At 39.1% G+C, this 19,435-nt stretch overlaps 1 protein-coding gene across 2 annotated transcripts in view; it reads left to right on the top strand.

The window, feature by feature from the left end:
- Nucleotides 1-19,134, top strand: part of LOC122563261 (zinc finger protein 76-like) — a 73,077-nt gene extending 53,943 nt beyond the window's left edge. For both annotated transcript variants that reach the window (XM_043716902.1, XM_043716903.1), the window contains exons 8-15: nucleotides 2,046-2,121; nucleotides 2,991-3,116; nucleotides 6,220-6,399; nucleotides 8,743-8,979; nucleotides 10,442-10,593; nucleotides 12,339-12,503; nucleotides 12,907-13,041; nucleotides 18,531-19,134. In XM_043716902.1, coding sequence (XP_043572837.1) covers nucleotides 2,046-2,121; nucleotides 2,991-3,116; nucleotides 6,220-6,399; nucleotides 8,743-8,979; nucleotides 10,442-10,593; nucleotides 12,339-12,503; nucleotides 12,907-13,041; nucleotides 18,531-18,635 — 1,176 coding nt within the window. In that variant the 3' untranslated portion in view covers nucleotides 18,636-19,134. The remainder of the gene's footprint in view (nucleotides 1-2,045; nucleotides 2,122-2,990; nucleotides 3,117-6,219; nucleotides 6,400-8,742; nucleotides 8,980-10,441; nucleotides 10,594-12,338; nucleotides 12,504-12,906; nucleotides 13,042-18,530) is intronic.
- Nucleotides 19,135-19,435: the final 301 nt, after the last annotated feature.

Genomic DNA, 19,435 nt, shown 5'->3' with positions numbered 1-19,435 from the left:
CGGGAAGTGGAAGAGATGTGGTGGAGGGCATCGTCGACCACGTCGGGGGGGAAGTTGCGGTCCTTGAAGAAGGAGGCCATCTGTGTTGTGCGTTTTTGGAACTGGTCCTCTTGGGAGCAGATGCGGCGGAGTCGAAGGAATTGGGAGGATGGGATGGCGTTTTTACAGGGGGCAGGATGGGAGGAGGTGTAGTCCAGGTAGCTGTGGGATTCGGTTGGTTTGTAGTAGATGTCCGTGTTGATTCGATCGCCTGAGATAGAAATAGAAAGGTCGAGGAAGGGGAGGGAAGAATCTGAGACTGTCCAGGTGAATTTGAGGTTGGGGTGGAAGGTGTTGGTGAAGGGAATGTTGAATAGGGGTGCCATGTTCAGTTTTCCACTCGTCTGGTACTTCTCCAGAATCCAACAATTTTACAAATCGTGCATCCACTGTCTCTATAGCTACCTCTTTTAGGATTATAGGCTGCAAACCATGCAAGACTAGGGTACGTACCTGCCTTTAGCTCCATTAGTTTGTCTAATGATGGTGATGGTACTTAATTCCTCCCCCCTCTTTTTTAGATTTTAATGGAATGTTTGAAGTATCTTCTTGTGTAAAGACTGATACAAAGTATCTTTTTAACTCGTCTGCCATTTCCTTGTTCCCAAAATCATCTTCCGTTCATTTTCTAAGGGCAGAATGTCTGTTTTGACCTCTCGCTGCCTTTTTATAGATTTAAAGAATCTCTTATTGTCAGGTTTTATATTTCTTGTAATTTGTCCTCATAGTTTGTTTTTTCTGCCTTTATTATCTGCTTAGTCTCCTTTGCTCGATTTTGAATTTATCTCAGTCTCTGGGGCTATCACCAAAATAGCCTCCTTATATGCATTCTCTTTGCATTTAATACTTCCTTAACTCCCTTAATTTATACATAATTTGCAATATCTCAACTGATATCTCCATTGGCTTAATGTGTGAGAAAATTTTGTTCCATTCCTGATCTGTGTCACTTGCTTGTTCTCAGAAAATGTAGCAAATAGGGTACTACAGTCTTCCTCAGTATCCTTGGGTTGGAAAGAGGGAAGACATTAGCATGGGTTTTCCCAACTTGTTGCCTGGTGAGCTGTAATGAAGAAGTGTACATCTGAATGTTGGGAGAGAATTGCCATCAGGTATTGGGAGGAGAAAACACCTCTGGGAGAAGCAGCAGGAAGGTGAAGGGCCTTTGAAAAAGATCATAGAATCCCCACAGTGTAGAAGCAGGTAATTTGGCCCATAGAGTTCACACCAACCCTCTGAAAAGCATTCCACCCAGACCAAACCCCCTATCCTATCCATGTAATCTTGCATTTCCTATTGCTAATCCACATAGTCTGCATATCCCTGGTCACGGTGGCACAGTGGTTAGCACTGTTGCCTCACAGCGCCAGGGACCTGGGTTCAATTCCCGCCTCAAGCAACTGTCTGTGTGGAGTTTGCACATTCTCCCTGTGTCTGGTTGGCTTTCCTCCGGGTGCTCCGGTTTCCTCCCACAGTCCAAAAAGGTGCAGGTTAGGTGAATTGGCCATGCTAAATTGCCCATAGTGTTAGGTGAAGGGTAAATGTAGGGGAATGGGTTTGGGTGGATTGCTCTTTGGAGGGTCGGTGTGGACTTGTTGGGCCAAAGGGCCTGTTTTCACACTGTAAGTAATCTAATCTAATCACTATGGGCAATTTAGCATGGTCAGTCTGCCTAACCTGCATGTCTTTCAATAGTGGGAGGAAACTAGAGTGCCTGGAGGAAACTTACGCAGAAATAGAACCAGTAGTTTGACAAGGTTTACCACAGTGATGTAATTTCAGCATTCAGATAATGAGTGTAAATGGTGACAAATAAGCTGTAAACTGATTCAATCCTATTTGGCAGCAAATGGTTCATACCAAATGTACAATCACGTAAGAAAGGCACTTAATAAAGATTTAGAGCAATGTTACATATCTGCAAAACAGTTTTTCTTTCTGTGAGACAGTGACAGACACATAAAAGTGTTGAATTTTAATTACACTTTCTTCCTGCCACATTAAAGGTTCATGAACGGGCTCATACAGGAGATCGACCGTACCGATGTGAACAACCAGGCTGTGGAAAAGCATTTGCTACAGGTAATGACAGAAACATTGCACAGGAAGTCCGGTTCATATTCCAGAAAAAAGTAGACAAATACACTGGCAAAATTATATCAATTTATTTGAATTGGAAATTATATTTTCAAACTGAAATTGAGATATTTTGGGTGTGAACCTTATTTTCCTGTTGTAATAAGAGAGTTGTGACTATGCCAGTGGGTTTATCCGATGAGCAGATGACTCATTAGGTAAAGGCAGATTTGATCATTGGTTTGTGCTTGATTGATCTAACTTCAGCAGAATGGTAGTCTGTGTACTGTAAATGGGTACAATGCCTTTAAGCTATCCAGAATCTTTCCCATTCTTCTCCGATCATGGCTTACATTCCAAAAGTATATTTTAAAAATCTCCCTTCACCTATCACCAGGAATGCTCAAGAAAGGCCTATTCATATCCTTAGAGACAAAAAAAAACTACAGTTGCTGGAATCCAAAATAGCCAGTCAGGAAGCTGGAAGAACACAGCAAGCCAGGCAGCATCAGAAGGTTACACCTAAAATGTCAACTTCTCCACCTCCTGATGCTGCCTGGCTTGCTGTATTTTTCTGGCCTCCTGCCTATCTATTCATATACTTAAGCCTTTTTGTCTACCTTCCTATCAGTATGTGGCTTATTTTCCATTGTCCTTTAACATCTTGACCCAGATGGATAATATTGTGAAGGATTCCTAGAAATATGTGTGGACTGCAGCAGGTCACTCAAAAAACTATTGTTTAAAAATAATTATTACTTTAATTGGCTATACATGATTCTGAACCTCCTGGAACTTTAGCAGAACACAGTAATTTTGCTTGCATTCCTTCTTTGTGTTTCGTATTGTTACATCTCTTTTTTGTTCAATTCCAGGTTATGGATTGAAAAGTCACACCAGAACACACACAGGAGAAAAACCATACAAATGCCCTGAAGACACATGTAATAAAGCATTCAAAACATCAGGAGACTTACAGAAGCATATTAGAACACACACAGGTAGCATAATAGTTCTGTAGCACCTCTCCAGATTATTATACTTTCATCATATGGATTATTATATGAATTAATTTTTCAATTTGTATTTATGGCTTTGACTTGTTTTAGAATACAATTCTGAGGAACATGATTAATCAATACTTGGAAAGACAGGGATTGATCAGGATAGTCAGCACAGATTTGTTGGAGGGAGGTCCTGTCTGACAAATTTAAATGAGGTTTTTGTAAAGGTGTTTAAATATATCGATGAGGGTAGTGCAGTTGATGTGGCTTACATGGATTTCAGCAAGGCCTTTGACAAGGTCCCACGTGGAAGACTAGTACAAAACGTAAGAGCCCAAGGGACCCAAGACAAATTGGCTTGCAAACAGGAAGCAGAGGATGATAATGGGGGAATGTTTTTTGTCATCGGAAGCCTGTGACCAACAGTGTAGCACAGGGGTTGGTATTGGGACCATTGCTGTTTGTTATGTACTTGAATGTGAATGTAGAGGCTATCATGCTGATCATACGAAAATTATTGGTATTTTTGATACTGAGGAGAATGGTCTACGGCTGTAGTCTGATATTGATCAGCTGGTAAACTGGGCAGAGCAATGTCAAATAGAATTTAATTCTGATAAGTGTGAGATAATGCATTTAGGGGGTCCAATAAGGAAGGGATATGTACAATAAATGGTTGGTCCTGAGGAGGTACCAAGGAACAAAGGGACGTTGGTATTCAAGTCCATAAATTCCTGAAGGTGTCAGCGCAGATAGGCAGGGTGATGACGAAGGCATATCGGATGCTTGTCTTTGGTATTTGGGATGTAGAATATAGGACCAAAGAAGTCTTGTTATAATTTATAAAACATTGATCAGGCCACAAATGGAATATGGGTTTTTGCACCTAAGGTGGTGCCAGAGAATGGCGACTGTACACTTTTCATTGTACTCCTATACTTGAGTACATGTGACAATAAACTCTAATTCTAAATTCTGATCGTTGCGGTTTGGAGGGATTAGATTAGATTACTTACAGTGTGGAAACAGGCCCTTTGGCCCAACAAGTCCACACCGACCCGCCAAAGCGCAACCCACCCAGACCCATTCCCCTACACCTAACACTACAGGCAATTTAGCATGGCCAATTCACCTAACTTGCACATTTTTTTTGGATTGTGGGAGGAAATCTGAGCACCCGGAGAAAACCCATGCAGATACAGGGAGAATGTGCAAACTCCACACAGAGAGTCGCCTGAGGTGGGAATTGAACCCGGGTCTCTGGCGCTGTGAGGCAGCAGTGCTAACCACTGTGCTGCCCATAATTTCACTGGAGAAGATGTAATTGCACTGGAGAGAATGCAGAAGAGATTCACCAGGGTGTTGCCTGGGATGAAAAGTCTCTGTTATGAGGAGAGACTGGATAGGCTGGGTTTGTTTCCTTGGAGCAGAAGAGGCTGAGGGGGCATCTGATTGAAGTATACAAAATTATGAGAGGCGTAGGCAGAGTAGATGCTGAGAGTCTTTACTCCATGGCAGATGTGTCTGAGACCAGAAAGTATAAATTTAAGATGAAGAGCAAGTCGTTTGGAGAAGATGCGCAAGATATTTTTCATCCAGAGGATGGTAGAAATATCGAACACGCTGTCTGAGAGGGTGGAGAAGGCAGGTTCTCTTGCAACATGTAAAAAGCATTTAGATGAGCACTTAAAATGCCAGGGTGTAGGAGGCTATGAACCAAGTATTGGTAAATGGAATTAGTGTAGGTTGCTGGTCAGCACAGACATGATGGGGAAGAGCCTGTTTCTCTGCTGTATGACTTTATGAGTGTATGAATAGTTTGCCAAAAGCTGTATATTGTATAAACTTTAGATAAAATGTAGCCAATTTGTAAATTCTTGCATTGGGTCTCCTTTTAAGGACTTTCAAAATGTCCTGTAAGTTTATTAACAGCAATTAATATGCAAACTATTGAAAGTATAAATACTTGATGAATATTATTTATCTCGATTAAGATTCAGCTCAAATTAGGAATTCTGGAGACACATTTGCCCACTCTTCCTCATTTTGCTTGAAATGACAGTGGCTACACTTTAAAAGTACATTACTGGTTGCAGTGCTCTTTGTGAACAGTATAAAATGAATGGAAGTTGTATATCACTGCATTCATACTCTAACTTTAAAAACTGGGGACATTGGTATGAAGGTAACCTGTGGTAATGTAACTTGCATGTATAAAAGCAAGTCCTACTACCTTGTCCTTTGTTCATCTCACCCTCAAGGGGAAGAACACAGCTTGGGCTTCCAGTTACATATTTGGTAGTTCTGCAATATTCTGAGTCAGCAATTATGCACTGTTGGATAAGAGTGGGAAGATTAGGGGAAGAAGCCACTTATCTGGTCATAATTTAAAAAGTTTCTTTTTATGCCCAGAAGTGGTCTTACACACACCTTTTTCTTTCCAACACTAAATCACCCGCAATGTTGTTTCTTATCTATTAACCACCACTAGAAAAACACTCGTCTTTCTAATTAAAGATTATACATGAAAAGCCCTTTAAGGGCAATGCAAACCATCAAAAGTGAGGGAGAAGTAAAGAGATTAACAAGAACTCAGTATAATTGGAAATGCATTTCATGTGTTTTTAATTCAGTTTTACCCTCTCCTGTCTATGTAGTTCATGCTAGATTATGGTTATTCAGGTTCCAGTAAATTTTAATATGCATTTTCAAACAGTCATTTTTCATATTTAAATCTGGAGAATTGATCATTGTGTGAATATGATAGAAGCAAGTGAAGATCACAGCCAAGCGTAATCATTCCCTCTGGTGATCAAGAGTGAAAACCTTACTTGATAGTCTCCATTCCTCCTCTGGACACATTTGAGGCTTATCGCAATGCTCCCTTCATTATTGCAGTGAAGATCAAGTCATTCAGAAATTGAATATGGGACCATGGATGATTCTATACTACAGTATACAATGCAATTCCTCACTAAGCCGTCAGGGTGCCTTGAGTAAATAACTGAAGTGGCTAATGTGAACACTTGGCAGTAACTTAATTAAGGAATACTGGTAGATATTTTTCCCCTAAGTAACAACGGGTCTGCTTTTTGAACAGGTGAGCGACCATTCAAGTGTCCATTTGAAGGCTGTGGTCGGTCTTTTACCACTTCCAATATCCGTAAAGTTCACATCAGAACACATACAGGAGAAAGGCCATATATCTGCTGTGAACCAGGCTGTGGTCGAGGGTTTGCCAGTGCAACTAACTATAAGAACCACATGAGAATTCACACAGGTGAGTTGCAGTGTTGAACACAAAGCTAAAGTGATTTGTACAACCTCACTGCTGGAGCATGTAGCAAATTGAATTGAACCAAGAGGGAGAAAATTTCCCATGAGATTGTTCTTAGTTAAACTGTTAGATGTTATGAGGTGAAACTGCAATATGTGACAGGGTATGATTGGTTTCATGGATATTTGTATGAAATTCCTTTGCTATTGAATGGAGCAACAACTCTGTTCAAACAACACACAGAGAAATGTCATCAGGATACCAACATGTTAACTCATGTATATGCTGCACAATGCAATTGCATTGTGGCAGCTTTGGTGGTATGTTTGCGTCCATGCTTGTTTCAAATGAAAAGGCTGAGTAATTTGAAACAGATTCTAAAACACTTTGCACACCTAATATAAAACAAATAACTGTGGATGCTGGAGATCTGAAACATAAACGATTACTGGCAAAACTCAGAAAAAATTGTGGATGCTGTAAATCAAAAACAGAAATTGCTGGAAAAACTCAGCAGGTCTGGCAGCATCTGTGGAGAGAGATCAGAGTTAATGTTTTGGGTTGAGTGACCCTTCCTCGGAACTGATGGTAGCTAGGAAAATGTTGGTTTATACGTAGAAGATAGGGTGGGGGCAGGGGGTAAGGAGTAAATGATAATGAGGATATTATGTTGCTTGAGCTTTGCTCATTGAACCTTTGATAGGTTTTGCAGCATTTGTTCTGTAACTATACTGTATATAGTGGGTTTCCCTAATCAACTTCAGAAAGTCAGTCATCTGATGCTAGTGCCCCACATTGATTACAATCAGTTATAATCATGACTAAATCATGAGGCAGCATGGTGTCTCAGTGGTTAGCAATGCTGCCTCAGCACCAGGGACCCAGGTTCAATTCCAGCCTCAGGTGACTGTCGGTGTGGAGTTTGCACATTCTCCCAGTGTCTGCATGGGTTTTTTCCTCCGGGTGCTCTGGTTTCCTCCCACAGTCCAAAGATCTGCAGGTTAGGTGAATTGGCCATGCTAAATTGCCCATAGTGTTAAGGGATGCGCAGGTTAGATGCATTAGTTATGGGAAATGCAGGGTTATAGGCTGGGGGGATGGGTCTGGGAGGGATATTCTTTGGAGGGTTGGTGTGGACATTTTGGGTTGAATGGCCTGTTTCCACACTGTAGGGAATCTATTCTATTCTAACTAAAACTAAATCTTAAACATGAACCTCTCTGTAGAGGGTAGCTGGTTTGATTAAAAACTTGAACATATTGTATAAAATTTGATGTTTTTTGGCAACACTATTTTAAAATATCATCACATTTTAATGAAGATGAAGTGCTTTGAGCATCAGTATATCTCATCATTCCAATCTGGATAAAATACTGTAGATTGTCACAACGCTGCTAATCGAAAGTTGCGTGAGGCAAGGTAATCAAAGATTATCAGATGAGATGAGAATGTGGAATTCAAAACACTGTCAGATCAGTCGTAATCATGTTGAGTCACTGAGCAGGCTCAGGGACCAGATGCTCTATTTCTGTTCCTATTCTGTGCGTTCAAGACTCCTCCACCCTCTCTAGCCTGATTTGCTTGAGAATTAGACACAAGTTGTTTAGGAAGTTTGTTTGTGCCAGGAATATCTTCATTAACTAAATATTAGAAGGTGAACTTAGTTGAAGTTCCTATCTGCTGGAGCATCAAGCTTTACAGCCCAAAAGATCCCTGGTTCAGCAACTCTTCGTATGTACTGAGTTGGCTGGCCTCCGCTAAGGTACAAATTGGGTTAGCAGTTGGTAGCTGGTCAGAGATGGTAAGGAGGATCAGCTACTGTACCAGCTTCTGACTGTTGTTCAGGAATTCTTGCTGAGTAGGGCAGAAATGCTCAAATTTCAGTTCTGAGCTCTTGTGGCAGCACAACCCATCTACATGTGGGATCTCCAGGACAGGAAGTCAGAAAATTAGACTGGAGGCATGTGAGTCTAGTATATAAGAGACTAGAATTAAACATGAAGCATTTTCTTTGCCAAAATTGACTCCATTCTGCTGTTTTTTTAAAAAAATTGATTCATTGGATGTGAGTGTTGCTGGCTGGACCACCATTTATTTCCCACCCCTAGCTGCTTTCTTGAGCCACTGCAGTCTGTTTTGTGTCAGTAAACTCAATACTGTTAGAGAGGGAATTCCACTTCAAATTCAATGAGCTAGAGAGATTTATAAGCAAATTGATGCATTACAGTGACCACCAAATAAAATATGTTAAAGTATGTCAACTGTTAACAATACTATAAATAAAGGCTCTTGTGTTTTGATTCTTGTTGGAAAATTCAAATTTTGCCTGATAAACTTTACTCTCAGGAGAGAAGCCCTATGTTTGTACAGTACCAGGCTGCGGGAAACGTTTCACAGAGTACTCCAGCCTGTACAAACACCATGTGGTCCACACACATTCCAAGCCATATAACTGCAACCATTGTGGAAAGACGTATCGGCAGACCTCCACGTTAGCTACACACAAACGCACTGCGCATGGAGACATGGAAGCAACAGAAGAAAGTGAGCAGGCTTTATTTGAACAGCAACAACATCAGCAAGGTGAGATTCTTAACTGCAGCCAATGCTCTCTGATTATGCTTTTATTGTTTGAGCAATCATCCCATCAAGAGTGATGAAGTAATGCATTTGCTTTAATGATGGACTTTTTGAACACTTGGAAAATTACTCATTGGATCTCAGCCTTGTTCTTGTGGACAATAAAAATGTCCACAGGTTTTGTAGCTACTTGTGACTTCTGTAATCTGTATTTTAATAGCATTTTTCAATGTTAGAAGTACTACGTCTTGTCAGTGATAAAACATTCACATTTCAGAATAAAGTAACGAAGGAGCTAGGCCATATCAGTGTGGGCACTTTGTTCAAACTGGACATGATAGGAAAAATAAATGTTCATATTTATGCAAATATAAAATAATCTAGATGTTAGGTTTTTCATTGTGTGGGGGGATTTTTTCATTTTTGGGTTAAATTATTGGGTTGTGCAGTAAGGCAGATTTTCTGTATCAGTTCAAAATGTAGCTGTGTGATTCCCCTTTTGTAGGTAATGTCACATCATGGTCACTCCTCTCTACTCATGTCATTTTGATCACCCGATGGAGTTCAAGAGGGATTTCCCAGATTTTCTTTCTTGAATTGGTTTAAGATTTTTGAAGACTTTGTATTTTCTTGCCTTTCCAGGAGAATCCTCAGCTCCTGTGGAAGCAAATTCTGAACATCATGGTGCTCTGTGGCCTCATTAGTGTTTGGCATGGGTTTGAGGGACAGCATAGATTGGAGTGATCAAAAGAGCGCAGAAAAGTAAGCGAGTGAAAGATCAAGTGACAGATGTAGTCGTCAAGAGAGATTAAAGCCATTGTGGTAAAGTGAGTTATGTGAAACAAGACAGTACATGGAGAGAAATTAAGGGACAATGACTCAGAGAAGTTGTGGCAACAGAATTAGCAGTTCCCAAAGATTCGATGAAGAGAGGATTCATTAATACTAATGTGATAGAGAATTTCTCAGTTTTTTTTGCGTTTGTTGCATGTGATTGTACTTTTAAAATGGTGAGTGATCTCAGGATTCTGCTTCAAATGAACCAATAAGTCTCCCTGCAAAGATGGTGTTACACAATCTGTTCATTACAGAGCAAAATTCCATTCTGAGCCCTTGCTAAATGCTGTACAAAGGATTCTCGACCATTTGCCTCCTGTTTTAATAACCGTGCATGAACATATTATGGATGCTGCATAATTCCACATATTCTGTTTTACACACTGTACCTGCCACATTATCATGCAAATGAAAGTTACCACATAAAATCCATCTAATTGTTGTGAATAGAAACAAATCTGAGGTTCTGTGTCTGAATCTAGAGAAAAAGATCAATGAAATTGTCATTTTACAATTAACAATTTTAACCATGCTTTATATTTTCTGAATGTGAGTCCTCATGACATGCTTTGTTTTCATTTGTGTTGAACTCAATCTTTTTAATCCCATATATTTGACTACTTCATAGCAACAGTTATTGAACCTACATTGAAAAGGCCTCGCATCACGTACCTTTCAGGGGTTGAAGGTGACGGTGGAATTCCTACCCAGGTTACCATGGTAACCCAAGATGGGCTTGGATCTCAGGTAGCCCTTATATCACAGGATGGTACTCAGCAGGTATGATGAAGATTTGGGTGTTTGAATTGTGTGGTCATTTATTCCCTCACCTCTAATATCAATTCATTGCGATTAGATTCTGTCTGAAATGTGACTGCAAGAACATAAGCAATCTTTTAAAGACTTTTACAGAATTTCTCCCCCTCTTTTCCTTGTGGTTTCACCAAGGTGGTGGAGATTGTTTCCACTGGTGCTGCATATCTTTTACTATCTTGCTCAAGTAACCATTCATCATCATCTAGGAGTCTCAACGGTGAGCTTTGACAGGCTATTTGGTCATAGAGGGCAGTATAACCAAATCTGAGTTCTCTTTGATACCACTAAACTTGTTTCAGTGAGTGCCATTAATCAATAATAAAGAACAGGAAATCCAGCAAATATGTTGGTCCTCCATCCAACAGACTGAGGCCAATTTTGTCCCCAGTAGGTTTTCTAATTAAGTTAAACAACTTATTACAGAATGCATAGCTCAGTAACACTCTTCGCCCACTAAGATAGGGAGAAAATACAGTTGTTTATTCTTTTAAAAATATGTTGTTAATCACTCAACCAACCACTCCCCTCTGATTTAGAAGATTTTGGTTTCCGTCCTACTTCAGGACATTGAAACAAAATCAAGCTGGCACTACAGTGCAAGGCGGATGGATACAATTCTGCCAGAAGTGCTGTCTTTATGTTGAAATGTTAGGCTGTCTCAAATGGTTAGAATAGATCCCATGACAACATATTCATAACTCAACCTATATCGCAAAAACAGATTATCTGGTCGTTGTTGGGTGGAAGCTAGGTATGTATAGATCAGCTGCTATATTTCATACACTACAATGCTGTAAAAGTACCTCATCACCTGTGAAATACTTGGAGATATCCGGTGTGTACAAGTTGTTGTATAAATGCAAATCCTTCAAGTCTTTTTTTCCTCAAAGATGCTCAATACTATTAATAGCAAAGCTGTACCTGGTGAGTCAGAGTTATAATATCATAACTGAAATAGTGGCTGATGAATCCCTAAACTATTACAGGGGTGGGTGAGAAATAGAATGTTGTGTTGTGCCATTAAAGTTAAATTCTTTATCCTCCCACGCCAGTTAACAATTTGATAATAAAATACCCATTGATTAACCATTCTTGGTCGACCCCATATAAGAATATCAGAAATAGGAACAGGAGTAGGCCATCTGGCCCTTTGAGCCTACTCTGCCATTCAATAAGATCATGGCTGATCTTTTTGTGGACTCAGATCCACTTAGCCACCCTCTCGCCATAACTTTTAATTCCTTTACTGTTCAAAAGTCTATCTATGCCTTGAAAGCATTCAATGAGGTAGCCTCAATTGCTTCACAGGGCATGGGATTCACAACACTTTGGGAGAAGAGGCTCCTCCTCAACTCTGTCGAAAATCTGCTCCCCCTTATTTTGAGGCTATGCCCCCTAGTTCTAGTTTCACCCACCACTGGAAACAACCTCCCTGCTTCTATCTTCCCTTCATAATTTTATATGTTTCTATAAGAATCTCCCTCATTCTTCTAAATTCCAATGTGTATAGTCCCATTCTACTCAATCTGTGCTCATAAGCCAACCTTGGCAACTCCTGGATTAACCTGGTGAAACTCCTCCGTACACCTTCCAGTACCAGTACATCCTTTCTGAAGTAAGGAGATCCAAACCATATGCAAACATTTTTCTAAGTTTGAAATGTTTATTATTATTCAGCAGTAATCATTTCAATATTTTGTTGAATGCAGGTTAGTCTATCGCATGAAGACTTGCAGGCCCTGGGAACAGCTATCACCATGGTAACTCAGGATGGTACTACAATCGCTGTACCCACACATGAAGGTGACCTGACAGGATCGCCGGGAGCTCATACAGTTACCATGGTCACAGCAGATGGTACAGAAGCACAACAGGTGTGTCACAACTTGCAGCATCATTAATTGAGATGGAGGATATAATTAAAGATGCTGAAAGTATGTATTGCAATTGTTCATCCTGCTAATCATTTTATCTTTAAGGGCAAAAAAGTTAGGCATGATATTTTTTGTGGACTGCAGTATGCTGTCATGACACTGCTCAAATTCATCTCCTGTGAAGTAGCATTGACAATCTTCATGGAAATGTTCATGTCTGGAACTCTTCAAAAAATCAAACTTCAATAGCCAAAAGCTTACCTTTCGTTTGTCCAGTGTGTTTATAATGTGTTTTTAAATTCTGAATTCACAACTCCAGAATGGAATAAAACAAAAGGATTGTTAAGGTTTATACTTATAACGAGCTTTACTTAATCATCATTCGTGAACTTTATTTTGCCAGGTTGCTATAGTGACATCGGATGGGATGGTAACTGGGGACTCTGCATTAGCAGCTCTACATGCAGCTGAGGTGGTACAGCATCATCAACAAGTTGCATTAGTAGCAACTGCTAATGGTACACAGATAGCAGTACAGGTGGGTAAGTGTGATGATGTGTTAAACTGAGCAGTGTTTCTACATTTAAAGCTGCAATACTCTTTTGAAAAACAACAGAGATAATAAACCCTGAAATAATTGAAAGTCATTCCGTTCATCTAAATCCAATGAATCCACTATATGATTAGTATGCCATAGTATTTCCTGTAATCTCCTGATCAGGATGAATAAAGAGTATATTTGAATCAGCAGGATTTATAATCTGCTTAATCTAGTTTCTCACAACTTGAAGAAAGGATTCTTCCTTAATGCCCAAGATAATTTGAACCACAAAACAAATAAACCTTAATTTAACATTATTCATCTCCGTGGTTATTCATAGCAAGACTGGGACCACCATATTCTGCAATGTTAATATGATTTGAGGGGCAGAATGAATCAAGCTATTCCACAAATATAATTTGTGGCACTATTAAGATGCTATGTGAGAAATTTTTCAGTTTACCTTAAATCATGGAAGAAAAGTTGATAACTGCTGCTGAGGAATGGTGGCATGTGAGAATGTTTTAAGAAAAAACTATGACATCTTTCTCATCTATTGCGTTTGTTACTGTACTGAATGCCTTGGATTAAGGTTTGGACTCTATTTAAGGTATTAGTGGCAGTAAACCAGATATTTGAGGGTCATCTCATTCAGAGCTTTGTGTCATTGGTTTCCTGTGACAATGAGTCTCTGTACTATTTAGTGAACAAGCGGTGTTGTGCAAATTGATGGAGAAAAGAGAGAATGAATGTTCACAGATGCTCTAATACAATAATCTAGTCATTTAAATTGGGACTTGACTAATAGTAATTGATTAGATTAGGACATGCTTTCTGCTAAGTGCTTTTAGGTTATAATATGCTTCGACATCTGATCTCAGATGAATTGCTTCGTTGCCACCTGAGCAATTCTACCTTTTGCAAATCTAACTCTGTCATGCACAAAGCTGTACTCCCATATGGAAAACCTTAATGACGCCGACACAATTCAATTGAAGTAGATTTATTTCTGATGTTCTTAGCAGGAAATTCTTAAGCAGTCTGGTTGTCAATGCACTGGAGATATACTCCAAGCCAAAGCTATGTCATACTATGCAGGATCAATACTTGACTCTGGAGTTGCATTTGTTTCTTCCTTTCACCAAGGTGGCAAAGTAAATCTACATTCTTCGACTCAAACCAAAGTTAAAGAGCCTAAGGGTATATGGAAGCTAGTGACTATTGGCTTGATTCCTGGGATAACAGGACTGACCAATGAGGAGAAATTAACTTGGTTAGGATTGCATTTACTGGCATTTATAAGAATGAGGGGGGCATTCTCATAGAAAGCTACAAAATTCTAACAGGACTAGACGCAGAAGAATGCTCCTGATGTTGTGGGAGTCTAAAACCGATGGTCACTGTTTAAAGTTAAAGGGTAAACCTTTTAGGACTGAGAATGAGGAGAACTTTCTTCACTCAGAGAGCAGTGAGCCTGTGGCATTCACTACCACAGAGAGTGGTTGAGGCCAAACATTGTGTTTTCAAGAAGGAAGTAGATTTAGCTGTTATGGCTAAAGGGATCAGTGGATGTGGGAGGAGGACAGAATGTAGGTGTTGAGCTTGATGATTAGCCATAGTCTATAATGAATGGCAGAGCAGATGCGAGGTGCCGTAAAGCCTATTCCTGTTTCGATCTTCTATGTTTATGCTTCTATGAAGCAATGTCACACCACATCCTTGAGGTGCTATTGTTTCTTTTACTGTTGTGCACTCCAAAGTCAGGCCACCAACCTAACTCCCTATATCCTGCCACTTTGGCATCATTGCCTACTTGCAGCTGTTGCATATTGTTCCAAAGTAACAGCTTAAAAAGTCACAGTTCCAAAGAGACTTAATACTCGCTAACTTGAACAGTAGTATGTGGACGATGAGCTGAATCCAAATATTATTTGATCCTAGAATTATGGTTATCGATTAACAAAATTGATTTTTGCAGTAATACTTCACATACTGTTAAACTTTTTGTGCTGATGTATTTGCATTTTTGCTAATCAGACTATCCCAAGCAAAATAAAAAGAAGCAAATAGAATATTTAATATATGTTCATTCTGTATATAAACAGAAAGATTCATTGAGGAAATATAGCAGATAAGTTTGTCCAGAAAAAGTAAATTGGATGAAGCGGTTTGAATTTGTTTTTAACAATTTTATTTATTATTTTTCTTTTCTCTGCTTTTCTTTCCTTGTGTCTGTTTCCATTAACTAGGATTGAGATTCTTCTATTGATGTTGTCATATTATCTCTTCCATTGTCATTATTTCCTTCACTGCTCTTTTCTCTATGCTACTGTTTCCACAGCTTCTCAATATTTCTGTCATTATTGTCCAGATCTATTGTAGTGCACGCAATGGAGGAGATGGAGGGGGTTTCTAACAGCCATAATCGGGAACCATAGTTATTAGCACTTTAGTTTTGAAATGAAAGTTTGATCATGACTTTACTGATAAATGCAGTTCCCATTAAATGTGGAAATCCTGATAAATCTGGGAATTTATGTCCAATGATTAATTGCAAAGTGCTTCACCTTGGTAAGATGAAAAATGTTACAGCATTCAGTCAAGTTTATCCCGTTACTTTCTTTTACATTTTTGGGTTAGCAAGCTAAAATAATACAAAACTTTAACTTGTAGTGAACACCTAATTACATCAGGACTGCCAATCTGGTACATCTGTAAAGATTGGAATATGAAAGTTTACCTTTGATAATTGAGTTTGCTTTTAACTGTTTTTTAAATATTCCCCAATCTGGATTTAAAAATAAATTTACAGTAGCTGGTTGTGATAATGGCAGCTGATAAATTACTATATTGAAACAAAGAAAATGGAAATATCTGAGCAGTAGCTTGTTTGATCATAAACCAAATTACTAATTCCAACCACAGTAAATAGGAATGTTTTGCAATCCTCCTTGGTATCTGTCTCTACATTTATTTGAAGGAACCACCCAATGGGATTAATATGTTCCTTAATACCATGAAAACTGCATTACATGGGATAACCATTAGCTGTAGAAGTCCCTTACTGTTTGATATGGACTAGCCCAAACCCCTCAAAACGTTTCAAGAAGGTAGCCCAGACCCTAACTTTGCTAGTTGTTTTAAGCAAGTGTAAAGTTAGTATTCCAGGGGAGAATCAGCTGGTCAAACCACTTAGTTTTAAACAAAACTGAATTTATTTACAAGATTACTGAATGAAACACAAACAAATGAGAACAGAATACCGAATAACTTAACCTATCCAAAAACCCAACAGCCTATACCAACTTAATGATACTGTTCCAAATACTTGCAACAAACCCCATAAATACCCCTTGACATAAAAGGTAAAATCAAACACAGGGTCTTACAGGAGAGAAGTCAGACAGAGAGAAAGAGGGTCAGCATAGACCTGCATCTCTTAGGTTCAATAGCTTCATAACTCTACTGATAAAAACTAAATCAAACTAGAGAAAAGCTGAGCTGGGAGAACTGGCCACTCCCCTTTCATTGTAAAGGTGTTTTTTTTCAAAAACTTAAAAGCCTGTTGCCTGAGGTGGTATCAGTTAGCTATAATCAAACTGGCCCTAAAACCTTTCAACTTAGACTTTTCGGAGTCTGTGTCTTTTGCGACCTCTCTGAAAACAAATCAAGGACAACCTTGTTAAAGGAGCAGCTTCGTCACAGCTTTGAGTGACCTCAATTATAATCCATTGCTAATTGGAGAAAAAGCTCGAGTGAATTTATGTTGTAGTCCCTCGGGAGTTACCTTTTGATCGCTTATAACCACAGAATTTACTCACCACAGAGTAAATTTGGACACCCTGGTTGATTCTTCAACTAAAACAATAATTATCACATTAATGGAAGGTTTACATTCCCTCTGAAATAATAACACAGCAGGAAATATTTCTGCTTTCTACTGCTGTAAAACGAGGTTCCTGCATGATATTCACGGCAAAAGGGAAGGGGTTTCAGTAACCGGCTTTTAAAAGAGAATCATGATTTTTGTTGATGGATTTATGAAGTTGATCGGAGCATATGATTCTTTTTTGTAAAGCTACACACAATCTTTTACAGGTGTCAAAGTTAAGACCATAAGAAATAGGAGTGGAAGTAAGGCCGTTCGGCCCATCGAGTCCACTCCACCATTCAATCATGGCTGATGGGCATTTCAACGCCACTTACCCGTACTCTCCACGTATTCCTTCAGTCCTTGCAAGATTAAGAATTTATCAATCTCTACCTTGAAGACATTTAACGTCCCGGCCTCCATTGCGCTCCATGGCAGTGAATTCCACAGGTCCATTACTCTCTGGCTGAAGAACTGTCTCCTGCTTTCCATTCGAAATTGACCCCCTCTAATTCTAAGGCTGTGCCCACAAGTCCTAGTATCCCCGCCTGACGGAAACAATTTCTCAGCGTCCACCCTTTCTAAACCATGCATTATCTTGTAAGTTTCTATTAGATCTCCCCTCAACCTTCTAAGCTCTAACGAATACAATCCCAGGATCCTTAGACGTTCATCATATGTTAGGCCTACCATTCCAGGGATCATCCGTGTGAATCTCCGTTGTACACGCTCCAGTGCCAGTATGTCCTTCCTGAGGTATGTGCCCAAAACTGGACACAGTATTCTAAATGGGGCCTAACCAGAGCTTTATAAAGTCTCAGTAGCACATCACTGCTTTTACATTCCAACCCTCTTGAAATAAGTGGCAACATTACATTTGCTTTCTTAACCACGGACTCAACCTGCAAGTCAACCTTTAGAGAATCGTGTACTAGCACTCCCAGATCCCTTTGTACTTTGGCTTTATGAATTTTCTCACTGTTTATAAAATAGTCCATGTCTGTGTTCTTTTTTCCAAAGTGCAAGACCTCGTATTTGCTCACGTTGAATTTCATCAGCCATTTCTTGAACCTTTCTCCTAAACTGTCTAAATCTTTCTGTTATTGCAGGACATTGAATCCAATAATTTCAGTAATAAATATGACAGGGTGCAAGGTTTCTTGTAGTTTCTTAAGTAATAGAAAATGATCTAATCATGAATAGCCAAAGTATAGCACATAACAATCCTGTGGATTTGTGATCTATCAGTACAATATGCAAGCAAGAGAAGTATAAGATATTTGTGACTTAAAACCATACTATCATCTAGCTTGGGTAAATTTTCATGAAGAATGTAACATTTGTGAATTGCTCAGTTGTATTCACAGAGTGACACAGTGCTTCAACCCCTGTGAATTACTTTTTAAATGCAGTTATTGTCATTTGTGCACAGTAAGTGAATCGGTGGCCAACTGGCTGAGAACATTTGCAACTGTAGTGACATTACGCTTCTCTCAATTTCTTTCTGAGCTGTACAAGTTCATGAACTATCAGTATAATGTTAAAATCACCTGAAACTCAGGACCTCACCGCACCAGCTGATTTGGTAATCGCCTATCAATATTTGTCTCTTTAGCTGGAGGAACAGCAGACGTTGGAGGAAGCTATTGGCATGGCAACAGCAGCAATTCAACATGAAGGATTGACACAAGATACAGTTATGACAGATAACGATCCATGAAAATGGAGACCAGGAATCAAGTGCCACATACAGGAATGAGTGAGCTGTGGTTTGCTACCTAGTATTGTTCAATGAAATCCTGGGAACCAAACTTAAACTACTCACAGACTAAATGAGTCTATTCTCAGGACTAATAATTTACTGTGTGTATGTTGATCTCAACTCAGGTGATTTTACACAATATGGTAAGAGTTTTAAGATGAAAAGGAGTTTTAGAGCTGCTGTACTGATCAATAGACTTGTGGATTTACTTGTACAGTATAAGATATAGTTTTATTGAAAATTTCCATAGTTTTGCTTTTTATTAAAAATGAAATGTTTAATGAAACTGGTGTAGGGTTGGCTTCTGTGCAGAGTTGGGAAAATATCAGGCTGGTCATTTTAAGGGCAATCAGTGACAAGTTTTCAGAATGTGTGTGCTGCATTTTGAGGTCCAGCTTTTGATGCTATATGAACCTGTATATGTATATATGAAAATAAATTTTGAAAACTGTGCTTATTTGCTGACTTTTGTGATGATTTCAAAGTTGCCCTTTAACAATGTTTTATGCAGTATTTCAAGATTTGTTGGGAGAGTGATGGTGAATATTGGCTCCGATCAGGCATCCATTACTGCAATGTCATATACTTATTAAAAATCAAAGTCAGTTTCTCCTGACGACAGTAATATTATTGCTCATACCAGTATGCTAATCCTGGCAGAAATATATAATTTTCGTAGTAATTAAAAGTTTGCAGTATTTGTATTGAATTAAATGCAGCCATACCAGATAGCCCAGTATCAAGAAAATAACATTAAA

Source organism: Chiloscyllium plagiosum, chromosome 26, assembly GCF_004010195.1.
Source record: "Chiloscyllium plagiosum isolate BGI_BamShark_2017 chromosome 26, ASM401019v2, whole genome shotgun sequence".
In the NCBI taxonomy this organism is placed as follows: Eukaryota; Metazoa; Chordata; class Chondrichthyes; order Orectolobiformes; family Hemiscylliidae; genus Chiloscyllium; species Chiloscyllium plagiosum.
This window is presented reverse-complemented; position numbering and strand designations above follow the sequence as displayed.